Genomic DNA, 24658 nt, shown 5'->3' on the forward strand with positions numbered 1-24658 from the left:
GGCTGTTTAGAATGTGCAAGGACATGGGTTTGATCTCTAGCACAGGGGTGAGCTAGAGCAGGAAGTGGGGTGTCAAGCTCACAATGAGGATATGAAAAAGCCAACTGATGTCCCTGTACCATACATTATTGCTTCACTAATCCCTGTACAGTGTCTGAACGGCTGCTGGATTATCTTGGTTCATTCAGTGTCAATCTACTGCCTTCTTATTAGGCAAACCAAAAGCCTAAGTCATTTAGCTAATTAAATTCCCACATATCTATGGAAATATTTAGTGAGTTGCAATTATATAATTTAGATGAAAAGAAATTCCCTAGAAGCATATTTTGTAACATCTCTCTCCAAAGCCTTTCTAATCTAAAGAGGAAAAAAAAAATCCACTTTTATTTCTGAGGTATTAAGAGCTATTCTTTGATGTCTTTCTACTGAAAACATGCTTAAAAGAGTCTGTAAAATGTAACAGTGGGTAGATCTTCGTTTTCCTTTGAAAGCAATGTACAGAGTGAAGCTCTGGCATTATCAATGGAAGAGGAACATCTGATTATATCCCCCTGGGTTTCCTGTCTTTGGACGGTACCACTGTGTGTTGTGGTTGCCTGTGGAGGTTGGGAGTGCTCAGTGATAGAGTGTCAGGCCACAGTCCTGAGCTGCCACCATTTCATCCCATTTAGGAGACTGAGAAAGAGTAAAATAGATCAGCTTAGGCTTGGCTCCAGCTGCCAACTTAAGCCCTAGATCGTCGGGCAGCATGGCAGGTATTCCCCTTGCTTTTAGTTTTCTTGGTTTTGTGAAGTTTCAAGTTCTTTGTCAGTGAAACTGAGGCTACAGCTGTACCTAACTGTATTGCATTTTTAAGAGCCAGTGAGATAATGCGTAGCATTTGCTAAGGCTCAGCTAGGAAGTGAAACGGTATCATTACTCTTATAAGTTCACTTCTTGAGCAAATATTTTTTAAACACACAGTCTCAGCAGGCACTTCCTTAGATGTGGGCATATGTGCAGTATACAGTAAGATAAACAAACAGACTTCGTGGGACTAATGTTCTATTGGGGTGGGCAATAAAGAATAAACATATTATTTTAGTCTGATGATGTGTGACATAAAGCAAAGTAAAGCAGCATGAAGCATCCCAAATCAGCGAAGGCAAGGCAATGTTTTTAGAGTGTGTGTGTGTTGGGTGGCTGGGGTGGGGGTGGGGGTGTGGGGGTGTGGGGGTGGGGGGAGGCTTTCTCCAAAGAAATGACAGTTGAGCAGAGTTCTGCACACAAAGATTTGGGGGACAGAAGAAAATCCAGGAGTGTGAATGTCTTAGGAGTGGTAAAGAAACAGGAAGTCAGCAAAGTGGGCAAGAGTCCTGCAAGGCCAGAGTGTCTCAGTAACAATGACAATGCTCTCCTGAGGGGAGTTGACTTTGAGCAGGGGATTACATAAACGGACTGTTCTTTCTTTTAAAAAATGTCTATGCAGGGACAGTGTGTATGTGTACATGTTGGTGTTTATGTCTGTATGTCTGGATATGTGTGTGTGTGTGTGTGTGTGCATTTGGAGACCAGAGGTTGACATCTGGAGCCTTCTACTGTCACTCTCCACTTTATCTTTTGAGTCAGGGTCTCTCACTGAAGATTGGCAAGTGACTGGCCAGTGAGCATCAAGGATTCTTCTGTCTCTGCCCAGGCCAAGCGCTAGGGTCACAGATGCACAAGACATTCTTGGCTTTTCATGGGTGCTAGGGATCTGAACTCATGCTGTGTGGCAGGTACTTCTCTACTGGGCCATCTCTCTAGCCCCTGTTCTTGTTTTTTACAAAACAATTACTCGGTAGTTTTAAATATTTATGTTGTCCTACTTCTAGAAAGGTCCATTTTACTACATTCTTTGGATTTCAGAGAAATTATGAATTCTTTTTTTTTTAAGTGAACTACAAGTTGATACTTCATGTGCTCTTAATTCAGTTGAAAGCTTTTGTTTTGTTTCTAACAGCATCAAGATTTCTGAATTGCCCTATAATCCAGACCATAAGTAAAATATAAACATGTAGTAAGAATCTCCCATCGCAATAAACTGTAACTATAAGGTAGGACTAAAGGCAGAGTGGTGCCTATACTACCATTTGAGTGCTTCCTACGTACAAAGTTCCTGTAGAAACATGTGCTAAATGCTTTACCAGCTCTTACTTAATCCCCAAATCCCTTGAGCTAGGTGTCGCTGTGTCCATTTTAAGATTTGTGGCTGTTAAATGCCCACGGTGGCACAGTTTGTAACCAATGGATAGATGTAGAATATGTGTGTGTGTTCGGCCTTTGACATTGTGATACCTATCACCTTTTCATCTATGTTAAGGAACTTCACAATTAAATTATTTTTAAAAATGTTGTAAAGAAACCTCATAACACTCTCAGTAAGTCTGTGGTTTTATGGCTTCGTGTTGGGGCAGTCTAGTGACCCTGAGTGTGTGTGGCCGGTGGACTGTCGGTTGTACATGCCTGAAAACCGTCAGACTTCAAAGTCCCATTTTCAGCTTTCAATTTATAAGTTAGCATGTAGCAGCAATGTTGTTCCTTTATGCGACCCATCCTTACCTCTTAGTCACCTTCTTTTCTTCTCGGACTGGACAATGTCTGGAACAACTTCAATTCTCAGGTACCTTCCCAATAGAAGGTTGTGTTGCTGTGGGCTAGATTGTGTCCTCCCCTGAACTTACCTGTTGACACTCGATCTGTCAGTGGGGTGGCGTCTGGAGAGGAAGCCTCTGCCAGGCTGCTAGGCTTAGATGAGGTCATGAGCATATGGGGTTAGTGCTGATCCGATGTGGGAGGAGGGAGTTTATGCTCATCTTTCACATTTGCTGTTTCCCTCCCTCCCTCCTTCTTCCCTCCTCCCTCCCTCCCTTGCTCCCTCCACTCTCTCTCTACCTCCCCCATCCTCTTACATGTCCCTCCCTTCCCTTCCCCTCCCTATCTCTTCCTCTTGTCCCCTCCTTGCTCTGTCCCGTTCCCTAGAATGTAAGGAGACTATAATAAGAGAGTTGTCACCAAACACAGCCATGGGGCTTCAGGCCCCAGGACTGAGAAATGAATGCCTGCTCCTTAAGCCACCCAGCTACCTTCTTCTGGCAGCCTGAGCAAACTTATCTATGCCTCTAAATAGAGTCAGGAAGGAAAGCCTGGACTGGGTGTAGAGAGCTGGATTTCCAGATGCTCTCACGGTTAAGGGACACAGTAAAGGAATTCATGGCTCAGCATGGTGAGGTCGCTATGGAACGAGTCTAGCAGTGACAGACCTTTACTCTTCTGCATGTGTGTGCATTTTTGGTGAGAGACAGGTACACTGGTTTGGCAAACCTACTTTGTAAACCTGAAAAAGAAAAAAAACAATCAAAAATCAAACCATATTTGTCCCACATCTCCTTCTTTTGGGAGGAAAGTGAGACCTCAGTCTGGGTCCTCTGGTCATTTATGCACATCAGACATTATTGGCAGTGTAGCCATAATGAATGGCATCATGATTTCATGGTGATTGCTCGAATCACTAATAACTACTTATGGTTATTCTCTTACTGAGTTATTACTATTAATTGTATTATTCTTGAGTTGTGTGAGCTTTTGTTAGAAATCTGTTTCAAATGTAGGTAGAACATGGTAACACATATTTGTAAAATGAGATTTTAGGGTGGAGGGTTGTGTGTGTGTGTGAGAGAGAGAGAGAGAGAGAGAGAGAGAGAGAGAGAGGGAGAGGGAGGGAGGGAGAGGGAGAGAGAGGGAGAGAGAGAGGGAGAGAGAGAGGGAGAGAGAAGAGAGCTTCCCTAAAGGGTTAATGAGGTGGGGATTAGACCTAAGAGCAGTGCTCTGCCTGGCTCTCTGTGGCCTGTCTCTACCTCCCATCTTCTCCACCATGCTGACTGCACTGTGTGGAGCCTCTCCCTGGTTTCTGTTCCTTACACAATTGAACAGTGAACTTCTAAGCACTGTCTCTCAAAGCCAGCTGGAGGCAACCTCCACTTGGCCCTTAGGTAGCAGGGAACCCTTCCTCACCTACTCACCCCCCCATTGTGCCTCAGTTGGATGCCTGTGGTATCTGCAACTTCCTCCTTGGAGATGGACTCTGGGCTCATTTCCTCCCATAACACCATTTGCTTCTGGGTAGGCTTGCATTTGTGATCCAGAGTATTGGACCACCACCGCCGGGTGGCATTTGCTTTTCTGCTTCCCTCCTCCCTGGTCTTCCCAATGATTTGTGAAAGTTTAAAATGTCAACCATTTTCCAAAGCCAAGACAAATACACACCCAGCTTCCTTAATCGAAGTGCACAGCTGTGTCCTATGAAAATACATTAAGATGCTAGTCTAATGTCCCACCTTGCAATAGGAAAACAGCACCTGGCTGTTAAGTCCAGTTGTGACTTTGTGGTAGGGCTCCCCTCAGCCCTCTCTTTGCTCATCTGTGAAATGGGCTGCTGGAATAGACACTGTGCTTCTCTTAGTTCACACTGGGTCTAACTTGATGCTTTGACTTTGGAAGATCACACAAGACCCCCTCCCTAATGGCCCCTATTCTTTATTTTCCATGGTGCTCAGATGTAATTAGTTTTTGCTGGTACATAAGAACTGTGCAGAGAGCCATTTAGACAAATTTATCTGTCAGTCTAGTCAGTGATGGAGATGTGGATATGTGACTTATGGTAGCTGTGCTGGAACCTATTGACTTTCTCCAGAGCCAGATGACTTCAGTGGAATTTGAGACCCAAAGTCATGCGTGTGGCGTGAGGCAGAATTGTCGTGGTGTGGATGTTCTTGCTGAAAGCTGTACATTTTGCTTACTACTAGCTTATACTCTCTCTTTTTCTCTTTTCCACATGTATGTGTGGTGAGGGGTAAGGAGGGTACCTCAGCATATTTGTAGAGGCCAGAGGATACTTTAATAAAGTCAGTTCTCTCTTCCCACCATGTAGGTTCTAGGTGGTCAGGCTTGGTGGCAGGCACCTGTACCCACTGAACCATTCTTCTAGCCCTACACTTATTCTTTACAGACTTATTTGACTTATTAAAGGTGGCCTCGTAGAAAAGACCTCTTCAAATATGCCTGTACCACAAACATATACATGTGCCCCACTGTGCTCCACACTAGCAAAGTGTGTTAATTAGTACTGTTGGTAGAAGCCTTTCATTTCATATCAACCAGTGGAAAAATAAACACCAGTCCCCCTGATAAAGTAAATGAGTAAACATATCTGGATTAAGCTGTACAAAGTGCTAACAGTCCTTCTCACAGACACAGACAGCTTCAGCCCAGCTGCAGAGTCCGGGACACCAGCACTGTCCCATCATCTATGGCTAGTCTGCTTTGATGGATTCTTGAGGAAGACAGGCATTCTCCAAGAACATTCTGAAAGGGCCATTGTCTTTTGTACATGATCACAGCACCACGTGATTCTGCACAACACTTACCTTAGTGACCATATTCTCCAGGGAAGGTGAGGCCTCTGATATGATCACTCAATTTTAACTTTACTGCCTGATCTAATGGGTACTCAATAAATATTTATAAACTGGTGGGAGTTATGAATACTTTAAATCAAGTATCAATTAATAAATATTTAATAAACACATTTTGTGCTACATACTAGGGGCACAATGGCAAATGTGATAGAAATATTCATTATGTGTGTATTGTGTTTATAAGTGTGTGTGCATATTTTCAGATAGCTGGTTATGGTATAGGAATCAGTGAAGTTTGTGAAGAAATAAATTAACTTCATAGAAATAGGAAGGGTAAAAAAGATGTCCATATTTGGCAACATTTTTGACAATGTTCATGACTAAGCTTGAAGATAAACACTGTAATTTTTGTAAACATATAAACAGTTCAATGCATAGTGGCTTGGGGGACATCCTGGAGCACCGTGCAATGAAAGCCAGTACATTTGCTCAACACATGAAGACAGGATTGTTAACATGTAAGCCACAGATTTCAGAAAGCCCAAGGCATTCCCATAACACAGCTGAAGGGATAAGCCAGAATGCCTGGAGGCCATTCTGGGCTACTGACCCACTCTTGGAGGATGGGACATAAGAACCACACTGCAACCAAAGGGAAGATAAAGAGGAGACAATGGTTCGTTAGTTTAGTCGTGTGTGTGTGTGTGTGTGTGTGTGTGTGTGTGTGTGTGTGTGTGTTGTGCAGCTACTGCTAAAGGTGACTGGAAGTCTGATCCTTCTCTTAGACAACAAAGAAGCTAAGAGGACAGTAACAGCCACCAGCAGCAAAGCCACTGTAGTGCCAGTCCCTTGCCATATTTACATCTCCTTACTGTCCTTTTATTTGTTTATATATCTCCAGGAAGAAAATCAAGACTATTCAAAACTAAATAGGGCTGTCTTTAATGGAGTCCATCACTTCTGCTTTGTTGTTATAATTCCAAGTAGGTAAAAGTCAAGTGAATGCACATGCATGAGCACACACACACACACATACACACACACACACACACACACACACACACTGAGCTGAGTGAGATCCGAAGGAGCAACATCAGGACACAGGGACAGGTAAGATGGTGGACCAGTTGTCCCTTTGACGTGCATACGGGCGGGAGGATGTAGTATTGTGCCAGGTGGGCTGTGTGGGAAATGTTTTCTAATAGAACATTGTTTTGATGGGAATGTCCCTACTACATTCCATATGCTTTCTGATGATGTCACTCTTGAAGGAAATAAGCAGTTTCTTTAAGTCTGTCTCTACAAACCATCATTTTTTTTTCCCATGCAGAAAATGATTGTGAACTTTTCAACTGTTTAGCAACTATATGCTTTATTTACTCTCAACATATAGACTCTCAACAGATTAAAAATATAGGAGTAATATCCAATAGTATCTCAGTTAGGACCATGTTATTTTTTAACTTTATTTTTATTATTTTGTTTAGATGTTTAGGTGTACATGTGTGTTTCTGCCATGGGTCTGTGGGTGTTTATGGCATCCAGAAAGGGTGTCAGTTTGGCCATAGCTGGAGTTTCAGGCAGTTTGTGTTGCCTGACGTAGGTGCTATGAGTTGAACTTGAGTCTTCTAGGAGAGCAGCCAATGCTCTTACCCACTGAGCCATCTCTCCATTATTTTAAGCTGAAACAGAAACCCAGATCACATCCTATGAGGTTGGAGAAGTCCAGTACCTTATGTTACTTCTCTAAACATAGGACCTTGAGGTGCAGATTTGCTGTGCAGCCAACCAGATGAGCATCTCAGGACAAGCCCACTTAGACTTCCTGACCACATCCCTGCTCTCTGTAAAATAATTTCTAGAATAGGTCTGGAGTAGAAAATTGTACTTTTCCCCCTCTGCCCTTATTATTTACCCCCCCCCCCCCTTTTGTATCCTTCCAACATGGTCTCTGTGAATCTTTCTGCTTCCTGGTTAATTTCTGTTCAGTCTGCTCCTGCTATATATATAATGCTTTTTCCCACTTTGTCCTTCTGACACAGGTATGTCCGACCCTTTGTGGGTAGCTGGAGTCCCATGGCTCCTTGTGCATATGTCCTTGATGTATTTTATTTAATGTGTGTATTTATGCTGCTTTCTCCCCACTGGGTTGTCAGGTTTTTGAAGGCAAAGAGCATTTTCTGTTCCTTTTTGTTCTTCTTGAACCCAGCACAGTGTGCAGGATACACAGAGGCATCTCACGAGAGTCTCATAATACTTTCTCTGACTTTCATATTTTGCTCCAGTTCAGGCTAGATAATCTGACAAGTTATTTGGCTCCTCATCACGTTTATGCCTCTTAGTGGATAACTTCACATACATCAAACAGCTGCTCTAAAATGGCCTAGTTCTTGTCCGCTTTTATTACTGACTCCTGCTGTGAAATAGGAAAGTGAGGAAAGCTGCTGTGATCATCACACCAATGGTCAAAGGTTTCCACATAAGCTCCCTGAGAAGTGTTTTAGGACACTGGTACCCAGGAGCCTGAGGCCCCGAACACAGCTCTAAGTTCAGTGTTAAACTGGCCTGTTCAGAGAGGGACACCCAATAACCTCCTCTCCATCAACCAACCTGTAATCTCATCTGAGTAAATGCACCGGTGAGAGACACCCTGACGAATACTTCAGACAGGGCAGCTTCGAAAACAATTATTTCTTCAGTTCTCGCAGTTCTTAGTCCAAGACGAAAGTGCCAACAGGGTTAGCTTTTCTGAGGGCCTCCCCTTGGCTTGCCCACCTCCACTGTCTGTCCCTTCATCCTCTCCTCTTCCGAAGATGCCAGACGAGTCACATTGGGTTAGGACCCAGCCATGTGATCTCATTTACGTCGCCAAATAGAGTCTCACTCAAGGAGTACTGGGGCTTAGCACTTAGGCCTTCAATTTTGGGCACAATTCAGTCTATAAAAGGGAACATATCATAGTTTACATCTCCCATTCAGACACTTACGGGACCCTTACGTTGCTGGAATACTTTTCAGTGCCAGGTCAGGTCAGCATGTCTATGCTCATGCCTTTTCACAGACCCAAAACCCACTTGTCTTTCTGCTCCTAATTCAACCTTTGTGAATTTCTTAAAACTATTGTTCCACAGAATGGTTGGTGAGGGAAAAAGTGCTCAGCCTCTGTCGTTTATATCTGAGGCACAGCTGCTGCACCTGATCTTATCACTGCCTCAGCTGCTGACTGAGCCTCGGCAAGCTGCCACAGCCTCCCTGCTGAAGCTACAGCCCAGGGAAGCCTTCGCATCCCACCTGCACCTCAGCAGCCTCCACACAGGGAGGCAAATGTTGCTTTAACTAAGTCTCTACTTTTTTATTTTACCAATAAAGACTCTGGAGCCAGATGCTGGGGTGAAAACCTGCTAGCTCAGTGAGGCAAGGAAAGCCGCCAGCTGACCTTCCTCTGCCACCTTCTCAGAAAGAGGGTTTTCTCCTATGCCATCTGAAATAAAACTCTTCCAACTGATGTCCCTCCATTCTACTTCCTGTGCCCCCCTTTCCAACCTCCCAATTTCCCCTCACTCTCTATGGTTACTTCCAGTCAACTGGTGGCTTGCTCTGCCTGTTGACCATGGTGGATTTTATTTAAATAATGCAATCTCAGGGTTCACAATGTGACCAAATATCCCACAATAAAGTTTGTTATTAGTCAGCTTTCTGTCACTGTTACACTAGAGGCAAAATTTGAAAGGAGGTAAGATGTGTTTGGGTTTTGATCTCACTCCATGTTCACTTGACCTTGTTGCTTTGGGCTTGTGACGAGGGAGGGCATCGTAGTGGAGAATGCAAGGTGGAGGAAACTTCATGGTGGCTGAGAAGCAGAGAAGCAGCAAAGGGTGGGGCCCTAACATCCCCTTCAAGTACATGTCCCCTGTATCATAGCTGTTGCTATGATAAAATAATCACAGTAGCATCTTAAGGGAAGGAGGGGTTTGGTTCTCACAGTTTTGTGGATTTAGTCCATCATGACGGGAAGGGTGGTGGCTGGAGCTTTGTGCTGTGGCTTGTTTGTATCTTGGTGAATTGAGAATCAGAGAATGGGATGGGAAGCAGGGTCAGGTGCAACCTTCAAGGACCTCCACCAGCCAAGCCCCACAACCCCCCCCCTCCAAGGCAGTTCCACCAGCTGTGACCTACACTGACTTTTTAAAGTTCCCACTGCTTCCCAACAGCACCACCCTACAGGAACCAGAACTGCCACAGGTAGACTGTGGGGGACATTTGAAATCTTAAACCTAACAGGCCCCCTTGGGAATTCTGGGATAGTGGGTTTGTTTTGTTTTGTTTTGTTTTGTTTTGTTTTTTTGTCAGAGAATAAAAATTTCTTGGAAACTTAAAAACAAAATGTCAATGCCACCATACATCAAGTGCTTATGTGTTGTGACTTCTTTACAAACTTGTGGAATATAATGCTATTATCACTATTAGACACATGAAAATCCTGCTTTAGAGAGACAGAGTAGCTTGTTCTGGCTAGTCTTAGTTTCTTCTTTTTATGGGGCTCCTTTTTGATCTAACAGACAATCTGTCAAGACTTAAAACCATGGGGATGAAGAAAAGGCTAACTTAAATCCATAGCAACTCAGCTTGTCGGACCGAGGAACTCCACAGCAGCTGCTCTTGACTGAGCCCCACATGTGGAGACCCTGGAGGCCACAGCATCACGTACCCCCTTTAATCTGGGCCGCTTGGCATCGGCAAGAGTTTTGGACTGTGTCTTGGATCAAATGAAAGTTCCATGACTCAAAAACATGGTTGAAGATAGGCAGTATGGGTGTTAGAAAGGTGGATTACCAGTTTGTTTGTGATAGATTTATGGGAGCTATTACTGGAGACAGCTTGTGATGAGCATGCCTGCGGTTCCCCACCCTGACCCAGGATCAGAACAGCCATGGAGGTTTCCAAAACACCGCACCCGGCTTTTAGCCAGAGTGCTCTTTATTGAGATGGATCTTGACATCTGTGTTTTGAAGTTATCAGAGTAAATTTGATATAGCTAAGGTTAGCAATTACTCAGCTAGGCCCGCAGTCAAGGTTGTGGTTTAAGGGCAAACTGGCCTACGTCCCTTTTTTTTTTTTAATAGCCCATGAACTAAGGATAATTTTCTATGTTTTGAAAACGGTTGGAAGAATGTGTAAGAAGAACAACATTATGTGAAATTCAAATTACAGTGCATCTCACTGAAATGTTGCGTATCATTTGTGGCTGCTGCCACACCACCACAGTGGAGAAGAATGGCAGCCGACTGGCTCAGAAAGCCTCAGATAGATACGTCATGGCCCCTATTGCTGATCCTTAGGCCAGTTGGAGGCCATGTGTGAGGCTGCTTTCAGTGAAGTTAAAAGGCCTGTGTAATGTGTTTTGCGTTCTGTTAGTGGGGTTTGCATCTTAACTTTTGTGTCATTTTGTAACAGCGAGAACCTGATAGATTAGTAGCAAGTTCAGTAAAAATAACTTTTATCAAACAAATTTGAAATACATGCTTTTATTCACCAAGCCACGTAAGTATGAAGAATATACTGTCCATAGAACCAGTGACTCAGGCCTCTATATCAAGAGGGCTTCTTTGAGGACCTTCCAAGTTCCTTCCAATGGTGTGTCCCACCCTTCCTACCCCTTCACCTTTTCTTTGGTTTTTCTCTGTCCTTTTGTTCCATATTTAGGGTAATTTCTACCCAGGGACCCAAGAGCAAAGTCGGGGGGAAAAAGAGAGCAGTGTGTAGAAAAATGTGAAAACACAGCTGAGCAAGATGAGGACCGCCGCTCTGGTTGTCGGGTGGGATTTCTTTCACTTTTTGGTTTTCATCCACTTAGATTTAGAAAACATGAAAGGTGAGGCTGGAGAGATGCTCAGTGGTTAAGAGCACTTCCTGTATTTCTAGAGGACCCGAGTTGGGTTTCCAGCATCATATTGGACAGCTTACAACAGCCTGTAGCTCCAGGTCTAGGACGCTCTTCTGGCTTCTAAGGGTAACATGCCCTCTCTCTTTCCCACCCTCCCTCCCTCCCTTTCTCACTTACACACACAGATAAAGGAAAGAAAATAAAAGCCCCGAAGTTAAGAAAATTAGTAGAAAATGGGAGAAGGAGGAGGGAGGTGCTCCTTGTCGTGGTGTGTGCTGAGAAGCAGCCACGTTAGGTCCAGGCTTGCTGCACCGCTTTGGTCTGTGTTTGTTTTGGTTTGTCCTTACATTTTTGGTGGTTGTGGTATTAGAGGGTGCTGTATGTTTATCTGTTTTGGGAGAATGTGATATCACGTGTACTTTTTAAAATAATGAACATGAGTCAGTTGAACTGCGGCGAAAACATTTGGTTTGTTGTTCATCATTGGTGGTTGGCTTTCAGTGATGTGAATCTCGTGAGAAACTCTTTGGTGAGCTGTGTACATAATCAAGGCTGAGGTTCCCATTTTTATACTGCCCGCCCCCATCCACCTTAGCCTCCCCGCCCATCATTGTGGGGAGCTACAGTCCCAGGCACATTTAGGCTACAGCCACCTGGGAGGAAGCCAGCAGCATCATTATAGCTGGCCGTGTGCCCAGACTATCTGAAAAAGCACCAGTTCTGCCACGAATAAAGTTTCAGGAAAGGCGATGTTGGCTTTTACATTAAGCATTTGGGGAAGGCCGTGGGCAGATACAGTAGGGGCGGTCTCCTTCCTACACTGGTGGTTAAGTTTGTCCATGAGTTTTCCTGTTCCTAAGTTTAGAAAATATCTGTTTAATCATGAATGGTTTGGAGAGTGGAAACATAAATAATATTCATGATCTGTATTTCATCCTGGGGCCCAACTTACTTTCCTTCATGTTGTGTTTTTTTTTTTCTTTTCCAGGGTTTTGTACATTGGACTGGCCTGCAATACAGCTCGCTATATTTACATTTCCTACCTGGAAAATGCCTGGACTGTCCTCCCCATGGAGGTCCTGCAAGGTGAGCTGATGGCTGGCTGGCATGAGAACTACCCATGCTGCACCAGCAGTGACTGCCCGGGCCCTGACCTCTTTCCCATCAGGCTCTACCCCGGAAGGGAGGGTCCACAGCTCAGATGGATGGCGGGTGCTGGTTCTTCAGCTGCTCTGGGTGTTGTCTTGTGTTGAGCCAAACCAAGTCGTTCCTCCCCCCGCCCCAACACACACACACACACACACACACACACACACACACACACACACACACACCCTTGTGTTTAAACAAAGAAAGGGGAACTCTAGAATAAACTGTTCTGCTAGACTGCTAGGCACAGGCCACCAAAGGTGGTTTTAAAATATAAAAGGATGTATCTTTCAAAGGCTCAGGTTCTTCTGATTTTTTTTAGATTAACTGTACATATGAGAAAATACGGCTCTATTATTTTCTCTCTTCAGTTATTGTATTGCATCTGGTGGCTTACAGCAAAAGCTTGAGAGTCATGCTACTGTTTTCCACGAACCCTCTAAATCTTTACTCAGATGTGCTGGTCTGGCTGCTGCTGCTGTTTCCTGCCACGACATAAATTTAAGAGATTTCCTGGGAGGCTTTCAGCATGTGGACTAAGGATGCTGAAGGTGGATCTGTGTTCAAAGCTCCTTTCTGGGTTAGTGTACATGATCCCTTCAGACTCTAAAACCTCTGCTAGCCTATTTAGTGACTGGCACTGAGATTACATTCATCAGGACCAGATCACTGGAGTTGAGTGGACTGTGGCAGCCTCGGCTCCTAAACCACTGTGCCAAACGTTGTATAATTTCATTAGCTGTATTAGATGTTACTGTAATTAATTCCTAACCCGAAGGATGCAAGTGTACTTAAGCCAGGATAGTGTCCTGTCTTGATTCAGATTCACGGTTACTCACCTAAGCAGACCGTATAAAACTCATGCTCATTTACCATAGTCCCTCGTCACAATGGAAAAATACATCCTAAACTGAAGGACGTGTATCACTTAAAGCCACGTAATTACATAATTCAAAGGTATACACACTTTAAAAGTGCCCTTCTCAAATCTGATATAATGTGTGATTGTAAGAGAAAATGTGTTTACAAGTATATATACAAAATTGGGTATATAATGGCAAGTCATTGTCAGTCACAAAGTCAGCTATTGTCTGTAATAATTAGAACCCTGGAAGGTTTTGTAAGTGAAGTACATGTCTCAGCATTGTGTCACTTGAGAATCGTAAAGTACTAAACGTGAGTAGAGAGGGAGTTTCACAATGATAAGGATTTCTCACTTCAATGGACTGCTCTCTCCTTGTCTTGTTCAATAAATAGCATTGTCTGTTGATATAGGAGGGTTTTAAGACTCCATAAAAAGATCTGTGTTCCTACTAAAAGTGAATGTTGCTATAAAAATGTAAAAATGTATATTGTATATACACTAATATACTACTATTTTCCTTTAATTGGAGATAGAAAATGACAGTTTGCATAAGAGACTCAAGAAAAACGAGCATTGTGAATTTGGGCATGCTGGCTCATACCTGTAATCCTATAGTACTTGAGAGGTTTGCTTTGAGTTTGAAGCCAACTCAAATACAGTGTGAGATCCTGTCTCTAAAAGCCAAACCAACCAAACAACCACAGCAAAGACATTCCTTCATGAGGTGTTGAAGGGACAGCAGGAGTTTCATCAGGGAGGAAAACAAACATCTTTGTTGTGAATTTAGAAATCCTCCCCTGATATTTTTCAAAGATGTAGAAGGTGAACTGAGAACTAGAGACACCATTTAAAAGTGAACTCAGGTGTGAGGTCTCGCAGCTGTCCTAGAGCATGTAGGACAAGTGTGTAGCATGTCACTACTACAACGTGTGCGATGGACAGAGAAGTGTGCACTTGCAGTGAGCAGCTCAGTGGAAAGACCAGCTCTGTGGAAGCTGGGGATAGAGGCCTGAACATTTTATTGAAAAATGCTTTAAGTTCCGGTCTGAGCTGGAGTCTGAAGGGACGCCATGTGGCCTCTAGGAAGCAGACATTTGCTGCCGAGAAGCACTGTGGACCACAGAGTAGATGGCAAAAGCCACATGGCACCTTCAGGATGGAGTCACCGTCACAAACTGCTGACCTGGGTCATACTTTCACATGGCATTCACCTCCAGGTGTGCCATATGGGGGCCAGGCATGTTCTGAATCTAACAGGGGCTTCTTCTTCCTGTGGCCAGCTATGGCTCACACTTCTGTGTTTCACTCTAGTCTCCTCTGGGCCTGGGGAAGCTTGACCCTGATCTGACATGAGTGAGAAAGGTCTGTAAATGCATGCCTCCTGGCCCAGCAGAGGGTTCTGCAGCTAGCTTCCCCCACGCTCACTGTTTCTGGGCTGGAGAACGTGACTTCAGTCCAGGCAGAGTAACGGCAGCACAGATTCCCTGCCTTTGATATATGCCATCCCCAGAAGGCAGTGGCTTAGCTGGATGAAACCAGTCCACATCACTGAACAGGTTGGTTTGGGCATTCTTGATTCTGCTGCCTGTACAGACTTGTCCAAGTGACCTTATAGTCTCTGACCTTAAAGGAGACTGTGCTTAGGATATAGTCAGGACAGGAAATAGTTGTAAGAAAATACCGATCACAGGACAAAGCCCCGGGCTTGAGTCCCAGCACTGCAGGGAAAAGAAAGATACCCTCACTGGGGCTGGTAGGTACCAAAGTCTTGGGGACTGGGGAGGAGGCTGAGGCTGGCCGATGAGATGGCCGACTCACCACTGACCGTCTGGACACTGCCCAGTCATCACTTCACTTTTTAATTCTTAACTAGCGTCACATGAGAGCCAGAGGGGCTTCTTTAAGAAATAATTACCTTATTTGGGTGTGAGTGTATGTGTGAGAGAGAATGTGTGTCTGAGAGTATGTGAGAGAGAGGGATAGAATGTGTGTGTGTGTGTGTGTGTGTGTGTGTGTGTGTGTGTGTGTGTGACAGAGACAGAGACAGAGAGACAGAGAGAGACAGAGAGAGCAAAGAGAGAGACAGAGAAGAGAGAGGGAGAGAGAGAGGAGAGACAGAGAGACAGAGAGAGGAGAGAGAGACAGAGACAGAGACAGAGAGAGGAGAGAGAGACAGAGACAGAGAGACAGAGACAGAGAGAGAGACAGAGAGGGAGGAGAGAGAGAGAAAGAGAGAAGAGAGAGAGGAGAGAGCAAAGAGAGAGACGGACAAGAGAGAGGGGAGAGAGAGAGAGAGAGAGAGAGAGAGAGAGAGAGAGAGAGAGAGAACACATCTAGGTGCACTAACAGTACATGTTAAGAAGTTGGGAGTGTAACTTCCAGGGGTTGACGCTCTCCTTCCACGGTGGGTTGCGGGAATCACACCCCCCACCCCCACCCCCACCCCCCCCCACCCCCCCACCCCTCCCCACCCCCACCCCCCGCCGCCTCTGTGGCAAGCACTCTTACCTGCTGAGCCACCACTGGCCCAAGAGCTTCTTAAGAAACTTAGTGGAGTCTGTCTCTTCATCATGTTGCCACTCTCCTCATCCCCTAACCACCATGAATGCTAATTCAGCAGGAGGAGGGGACAGAGGTGCTGGGCTGTGTTCTGTGTTTCAGCTCACCATTGCTTCCCCTTTGCAGTCACACATAATGACCGTGAACAGTTCCGCTCCCCCTCTTCCTTCTCAGGCTGGTGTGATAACAGCCTTCCGGCAGATTTCCTCCTTGCTAGGTCTTAACAAGGGACTATTCAGGCATCTATTGGGGGTTAAGATATGGCCAGTGGAGCTGACTGGAACTGTAAGAACTCAGTTCTTTCCCCATGTGGCCGTCAGTGTTCTCTGCAGCCCATCCTTCCAGAAGGTCAGCTACCATTTTCATCAGGCAACTTGCAACAGCACCTAAAGAATCAGGCTCTCCACCTGTGGCGAGTCTGCAGCTAGTTTTAGAAGGGTGGGTCTGAGTGCTGGCAGCTCTGTTGGGTGGTGGGAATCCTGCTGAGATTATATTTCTGTTCTTCACCTTTACTTTTACTCAAGAAGCATTTAGACACTCAGAACTGTGATCCTGAGTATAAACATTTGATGAAAGTCAGGATCAAATTTAATGTGTTCCTTTCCTGTGTTAGCTGTAGTAAATCACAGAAAAACTCAGCAGTGACTGTGATCAAAATTACTCTTGGTATTAACGTGTATTGAGGATGCGAGTTCAATCCCCGGCCACAAGGTGAAAGGAGAGAATTCTTGGGAGTTGTCCTCTGACTTCCAGACTGCCACAACCATGCACCCTGTCTGACACACAAAGTAAACAAATAAATGTGTTTGTTTGTGTGTTTGTTTGTTTTAGTGGAGGCTCAGCAGTTAGGAACACTGTCTGCTTTTCCAGAGCACTCAGATTTGATTTCCAGAACTGAGGAAGGGCACGACCATCTGTAACTCTAATCCTAGGGGACTCAGTGCCTTCTTCTGGCTTCCACGGGCACCAGGCATGGACATGGTGCACAGGTATACATCCAGGAAGAACACCCACATACATAAATAAAGAAAAAGAGAGAATCAGACAGGCTGCTTTGTCTGAAGAGCTTCTTTTGAAGGTTTATTTTTATTTACGTATGTGTATGTGTCTACATGAGTTTGTGTGCACCATGTGGATGTGGGTGCCCACATAGGCTGGAAGAGGGCACCAGATCCCTGGAAGTGTATTTACAGGTGGCTGTCAGCCACCCAGTGGGTGTTGGAAGCCAATCACAGGTCCTATAGAAGAGCAGCCGGGTGTTCCTCACTGCTGAGCCACCTCCCGAGGATGTCCTTTTTAGTTCCATGAGGTTCTGGTTTCAGATTTGGTCAGCTCATCGCTGGATTGCTGTACAAGTAGAGCTCAATTGAGACTGATGAAAAGTGACTTTTCTGTCCCCAGTCACAGGTGACCCTATGGCCTCACCGTCTCATGCAGCATGCTAGTCAAGTGAGTTGGAGCTCTGTTTCCTCTTGTTATGTCCTGGAAGAGCACAGAGGAGCTCTATAAAATGATTAGTATCCAGGCCTTATCTGACAGCAGAAATTCTAGACATGGTTCCATCTGTTATCATCTATATTGGAAATTTTCTGCCTGGCTTAATCCTTGAAGCGCCTGTAGTTTAAACGCCTGCATGTAAAAAACGTATGGATAAAGGGGCTTACCGTGTGACTCACTGTGTCACACTGCGACTTCCGTGATGAGATTTCCCCCTCCTTTTTTTTTTTTTTTTTAATCTCTTAAATTTTATTTTGTTTTATTTTTAGGGGGAACGAGATGGGTGGGGTTGGGAGGCAGGATGTGAAAGACACAAAGAATAAATAAAAAGCAAGTTAAAAAAGAACGTGATAGACAAATTGAGTAATTAAACTACATACTTTACAGTTACTAAAAGTTCTTTTACAGTGTTTCCTTCAGAGTAGAAACTCTTGTCCCTTTGTAGTCACCTGAAATGCCTTCTGGTCTGAGGACCCTCTTCTGGCAGCTGTGCCCCACATTTCGATTGTTCCAAAGTATTTTCAACCACCTGGACTGTTGCATAATACTTTAGGACTTAATTGCTTTCTAATTGGTTTCCAAATACTAGTTTTGTTTCCTTAGTGTAACTCCTTGAACACAAGAATGCATGCCTCTACCAAATTCTCCAAAGACGTGAATATATAGAAAAGTTCTGCATCGGTACTGTAGTCGGTATTTCCTAACTTCAGATATCCTGGTCAATAGCTAAAATAGTTCTAGCTTGAAAATGTGTGACTATCAAAGAAATTCTGAGGCTTCGCTGAATGCGGATGTCACTTCACTTCCTTGGACAGTGCCTTGTTGTCCCTGTCTCCCGTGAGGCACCAGAGTGTTTTACTCATGAACCTTCGTGCTAGGAGTGTTTTACTCATGAACCTTCGTGCTAGCTGAGGAAGTCAGAGTGCTGTTTACTTTGCATTCCAATCCGCTGCCAAGAAGCTCTGTGTCCCTGGGCAAGAGCCTCGCAATCTTGAGCTATAGGAAGATGCCGAGAGTGTAAATAAGCATTAATCAAGCAATCAGTGAAAAATATTACCACGGCGCATGGCCATAGTGATCATCCAGTAGGTGTTAGGGGACACGCTCATACAAAGATAAAGCAATTAATAGATAAAGATCAGTGTCAAGGAGAATATACTTTAAAAGATTTCCCTGCTAGGGGCTGTAGAAATGTCTCAGTGGTGAAGAGTAAGTACCGCTCTTCCAGAGGACCCAGGTGCGATTTTCAGTGCCCTTGTCTAGTGGCACACAATTACCTGTGATTCCAGCTTCAGGGCATCTCATGTCTCTGGCTTCTGGTGGCCTAGCACAACCACACAGAGACCCACATGCATACACATTATTAAAAATAATAAAATAAAATGTTTTTTAAAAAGACGCTCTTCTAAGAGCTTGTGCATGACAATCTGGCCATGAACTGGCTGAGACCTAGTGACCAAAAAGAATGTGGGAATCATGACCGGCCAGTGCATACTGGTCTTTAAATTGCCTTTGAGGATGTGGCATTTTTATGTACATTGATACAAAATTCATTTTAAGGCTGCACGGAAAAACACAGTGTGTGTAGAATATAGTGTTGCCAAGTCTTCACATTAAACACATTCAGTTTAAATTGACACTCCTAAAACCTGCTTTAATGTAGGCAGAAGGCAAAATGTAAGATTCATGAGGCTCTCAATTGTTGCATGAGGTTTTGTGAAACTCACTCTGTTTCCATTTGTGATCCAAAGTATATAAATGAGATGTATCTAGTGGTTGTTGTTTTTTTTTTCCTGTCCACTTTTGTTTATATATGAAATCGGGAAGTTTTCTCCAGCTTTACCCACAAACACTTCCTCCCTCACCCTTCAGTACGAGGCCTACTGCCTGCCTGGTTTCATTTCATTGCCCTTTTGCTAGGTATGAAGCCCCGTGCTGGGTGCTGAGTTCTCAAGGGCGTTAGTGGGCTCTTCTTTCAGATAAACACTGTCCCCTTTCACGTCTTGCTGCTGCATGGGTTACCACAAGCTCTGTGGTGGCTGGGGCCATTTCTTGTCTTTTGTCAGGTGAGACAGACCCTGAGGCGCATAGTAAAGATAACGCCGAATGGATGCACAAAAGAGGTTCTGGAGTGCTACAATTGGCAAATTCAGAGACATGGCCCTTAGCAATAATTGCTGCTTTTTTTTCTATTTAAAAGTTGTTTTTTTTTTTCATTTTACATACCAACCACAGTTCCCCCCCCCCCCCCATTCTTGCTCCTCCCCATCTCCCCCCCCCCCATCCACTCAGGAGACAGAGTGAGGCCTCCCATGGGGTGTCAACAAAGTCTGACATATCAAGTTGAGGCAGGACCAAGCCCCTCCCCTGTGGTGATATATTGTATCCCCCAATATATTGTGCATCCTAATAAAGCCCTCTGAGGATCAGAGGGAAAAGCCAGCCACTATATTAAACAGAGAAGTCAGGCAGTGGTAGCAGATGCCTTTTATCCTAGCATTGGGGAGGCAGAGCTCCATCTGGATCTCTGTGAGTTCAAGGCCACACTGGGAGCAGAGCCAGGCATGGTGGCACAGGCCTTTAATCCCAGCACTAACCACAGAGGTCTGGAGGTCTGTACAGACAGAAAGGAAGTGATGTAGCTGGGTGGAGAGAGGAAGTGAGATGCAGAACAAAAAGGCATGGGCACACAGGAAGTAGGTCTCTTTGGAAGCTGAGGAGCTGGTGAGGTGAGGTTGGCTGTGGCTTGTCCTATTCCTTGATCTCTTGGCTTTCACCCCAATATCTGGCTCCGAATTTTTATTAATAAGACAGTTTAGCAATTCATCTTACACTCCCCCCTGCATCAAGGCTAAGCAAGGTATACCCCCATAAGGAATGGGTTCCAAAAAGCCATTTCATTCACTAGGGATAAATCCTGTTCCCACTGCCAGTGGTCCCATGTAGGTTCCCTAACTGTCAGTCCATAGTCTGTGAGCTCCTGCTAGCTCAGATCAGCTGTCTCTGTAGGTTTCCTCATCATGATCTTGACCCGCCTTGCTCATAGAATGCCTCTTCCCTCTCTTTGACTGGACTCCAGGAGCTCAGCCCAGTGCTCAGCTGTGGATCTCTGCATCTGCTTTTATCAGTAACTGGATGAAGGTTCTATGATGACAGTTAGGGTAGTCACCAGTCTGATTACCAGGATAGGCCAGTTCAGGCACCCTCTCCACTATTGCTTGGAGTCTTAGCTGAGGTCATCCTTGTGGATTCCTGGGAATCTCCTTAGCACCAGGTTATGGGGTTCACAACGGCTCCCTCTATCAAGGTATCTCTTTCCTTGCTCTCTCTCTCTCTGTCTCTCCTCCAACTTGACCATCCAATTCCCTCATGTTCTCTTCCCTGATCCCTTTCCCCCTCCTCACACTCCCAGTTCACCCAGATCTTATCTATTTACCCTTCCTAGGGCAATCCATGCATGTCCTTCAAAGGGTCCTCCTTGTTGCCTAGCTTCTCTGGGGCTGTGGATTGTAGCCTGGTTATCCTTTGCTTTACATTTAATATCCACTTATGAGTGAGTACACACCATGGTTGTCTTTCTAGGTCTGAGTTACCTCACTCAGGATGTTTCTTCTTTTTTTTTTTTTTCTAGTTCCATCCATTTGCCTACAAATTTCATGATGTCATTATTTTTCACCACTGAGTAATACTCCATTGTGTAAATGTACCACATTTTCTTAAGCTGCTACTTGGAAAGCAACATCTTTTTATTTTTGTGTAATCTAACAACATAGCTATATAATCTTTAGGGATTTAAAATTTTGTAACCCTTGTAGAGAGAATGCTTAGTTATTAGGAACTTTTGTTAGTTAATACCACACAGCAAATTATAAAAGTAATTTAAGTATCTGTCTGAAGTTATACTGCTGGAAAATGCTTTAATTCTCTTATAAAACAAAATTTTAGGGGTTGGGGATTAGGCTCAGTGGTAGAGCGCTTGCCTAACAAGTGCAAGGCCCTGGGTTCAGTCCTCAGCTCTGGAAAAAAAACAAACACCAAAAATAATTTTTAGAAAACACAATTTTGAGGGAGGAAGGGGTGGGGGGAGGGGGCAAGAGGAGGAAGAGGGAGAGATGTGAGCAGGAGACCCGAGAGAGAAGTGTATAGGTTATTGTTCAAATATTTTTGTGTGTGACCAAGCCCTTATACATAGAATAGTTCAAGACTTACATTTGATCTAAAATCACAACCAAAAATTGAATGTTGTGTTCCCATACATAGCCAAGCATATCGTCTACCTCTACTTACAAGTCCTGCAGCTGATGGCTTAGACATAGCCATCAATAAAGTTGACCTACAACCATTTGATATAGTTTTGGATCTTTGAAAACGTCTCTTAAAGATGAATCAATTTACATTCTACTATTGAGTTTTGTTTTCAGTACACTCCTGGATTTTATTCCGGTGTTACTCATAAAAATGATACAGGCATCGAGAAAGAAGTCAACACCATCTTTAACAACATAAATGAAAATATTCCCACTGTATACTACTACTGTGTCAACATTTATAGCTGAGACTCTGTCTAGGCATTATTTAATTCTAAAAAGACTGACAGTATCTACAGCAGTTGTTTAATCAGACCAAGCAAATAAGTTTTTAAACATCTGTGGAAATTAAGTGTGCATACTATCAATAACTATTCAGTCCATATTTCCAGTTAAAAAATAACCTAACTGAGTTCAGGATGTAGCTCAGTGATAATGCTTGCCTAGTGTGTGAGAAGGCTGGATTTAACCTCTGCACCACCAAAAACAAAGTAAAACAAACAAACAAACAAAAAACAAAGGCCCCACAAATCTACTTTGAAATGATGACTGAAGTATATGTGAGAAACAGGGAAAGGATTTTAATGTTTCTAAGTTAATGATGAGGCAGGCATATAATCTAATGTGAACAATAAAAAGTTTATTCCCTTCTGGCCCTCCTTTGAGCATGGTTAGCCCACACGACTTTTTTTTTTTTTTTTTTTTTTTTTTTTTTTTTTTTTTTTTACTGCATGCCACACATTGCAAATTAAGATTCATGATTTCAAGTGCTGGACGTAGTTGTATTCCTGTAAATACAGATTTGCTTCTGAGATATGGCTTAAGTTACTTGGAAACAGTACAGTCCTGCTGGATTTTACTTTTAAGGTGCTGAGGTGAGGCCAGATCACGACCCCACAAAACCCTCCAGTGTTCTTTCTTCGAATCCCAGGGATGGTGTGTTTTCCAGTAGGGCCGAGCTGAAGACTCAACATTTCTCCAAATATACATAAATGGCCAATAAACACCTGAAGGTGCTCCGTACTCTGGCCAGGGATGTCAGTCAGCACACAGTGGGACACTGATTAGAAGTAGGACACTGCTACTATCAGAAGAAATATATTTAAAAAGTTCTGGCTAGGAGGCAGAGAACCTGGTGAACTTGTGGATGTCTGGGGGGGTGTCAGGTGGTATAGCTGCCATGGGAAACCACTGTTCTAAATGTTAAATACAATGAAAGCTGCCTGAGCTGGGAAGTACACTTGTAGCTATATAAACACAACTATCTACTTGAAGATACTTAATTATCAAGATTTAAACAATATTCTTCCTAATAATCAAAATGGAGGAAACAACTCAGATGCCATCAATAGAGGAACAAAATGTGGTATGTTGCAATGGACTATTATTAAGCATTTAAAGAAATAGGAATTCTTTTTTTCCATTTTATTTATTTATTTATTAACTTGATACAGTATAAATTCTTATCCTAATAGTGAAATGTTTCATTGAGGCTTGCCCAGTAATTGAGTAAAACCAAAACTTATTATAAGCCACAGTCATCCTAGGGTCCCCCCTGCTATGTAGCCTCCCTGGATCTGTAGGTTCAACAAATGGTGCTGGCATAACTGGATGTCAATATGCAAAAGATTACAAATAGATCCATATCTATCACTATGAACAAAACTCAAGTCCAAGTAGATCAAAGACCTCAACATAAATCCAGTTACACTGAACTTGATGGAAGGGAAAGTAGGAAGTAGTCTTGAATGCATTGGCACAGGAGATCACTTCCTAAATATAACACCAGCAGCACAGACACTGAGAGCAACAATTAAGAAATGGGACCTCTTGGAACTGAGAAGCTTTTGTAGGGCAAAAGACACTGTTGATAAGACAAAAAGACAGCCTACAGAATGGGAAGAGATCATCACCAACCCCACATCTGACAGAGGGCTGATCTCCACAGTATATAAAGAACTCAAGAAACTAGACATCAAAATACTGAACAATCCAATTAAAAAATGGGCTAAAGAGCTAAACAGAGATTTCTCAAAAGAAGAATCACAAATGACTGAAAGACATTTAGGGAATTCTTTTTTGTATATTAATTTTTGTTGTTGACAATTTTCTACAGGAATATAATGTGTTGTGATTATGCTCTACACCTTGTGTCCTCTCATCTCCCATCTATCAATCCCCAAAACCTCATCTCTACCAGTCCCCCTTTTCCAGGGTCATGGCTTTTAGTTTGAATTTGTGACACATTGAATTTACTCAGGACTACCTGTGTGCCATTGGAGCTGGGAGGAGTCATCAGTGGGTCCATAGCTGCAGGCAAGGATTCCCCTCTGCCGACAGCACTCCTGACTGTTAGGGGCTCACTCCTGCGCAGAACACTGTATTCAGAGCAGCTGTGAGATCAGGATCCCCATGGCGGCGCCTGTCCAGGAGATAGCATTTGGCATCCCTGCTCCCTATCATCTGGATCTACAGTTTTCTCTCCCTCTTCTGCAGCATTGCCTGAGCCTTAGCAGGGGTGGTATAAATGTCTTATTTAGGGCATGTTATCTATCACTTATTCTCAGCACTTTGTACTGCCATAGTCTGCATTCACTACCATTCACAGGAAAAATGTTTCTCTGATGAAGGATGACAGTAGCATTTCTCTTTGGGTATGAACACAAATAATATTTATTGAGGCAGCTTGACACTGTCAGTTTAGCTAAACAATAGTGTTCAGTTGCCCCCTAGGATCTAGGATCTTCCCAACCATGTGTTTTGTGGGGTTTTTTGGAACCATGTGCATCGCACCAGGTTCCCCTTGTGGATCAGGCCCCAAATCCAAACCAAGAGTGGTTGGTTACCCTCATCATGGTAGTACCACTGTTGCACAAGTGGACACATCTTGCTTGAAAGACAGGACTCGTAGATCATGGGGCTCACAGCTGGGTTCAACTATTGACATTTTCTCCCCAGCAGC

The 24658-nt window shown here is 43.8% G+C and overlaps 1 protein-coding gene across 5 annotated transcripts in view; it reads left to right on the forward strand.

The window, feature by feature from the left end:
- Window positions 1–24658, forward strand: part of Mfsd6 (major facilitator superfamily domain containing 6) — a 73292-nt gene that overhangs the window by 40201 nt on the left and 8433 nt on the right. For all 5 annotated transcript variants that reach the window (XM_036173095.1, XM_036173097.1, XM_036173092.1 and 2 more), the window contains exon 3: window positions 12308–12405. In XM_036173095.1, the coding sequence (XP_036028988.1) occupies window positions 12308–12405 (98 nt within the window). The remainder of the gene's footprint in view (window positions 1–12307; window positions 12406–24658) is intronic.

The sequence above is a fragment of the Onychomys torridus genome, chromosome 23 (assembly GCF_903995425.1).
Source record: "Onychomys torridus chromosome 23, mOncTor1.1, whole genome shotgun sequence".
In the NCBI taxonomy this organism is placed as follows: Eukaryota; Metazoa; Chordata; class Mammalia; order Rodentia; family Cricetidae; genus Onychomys; species Onychomys torridus.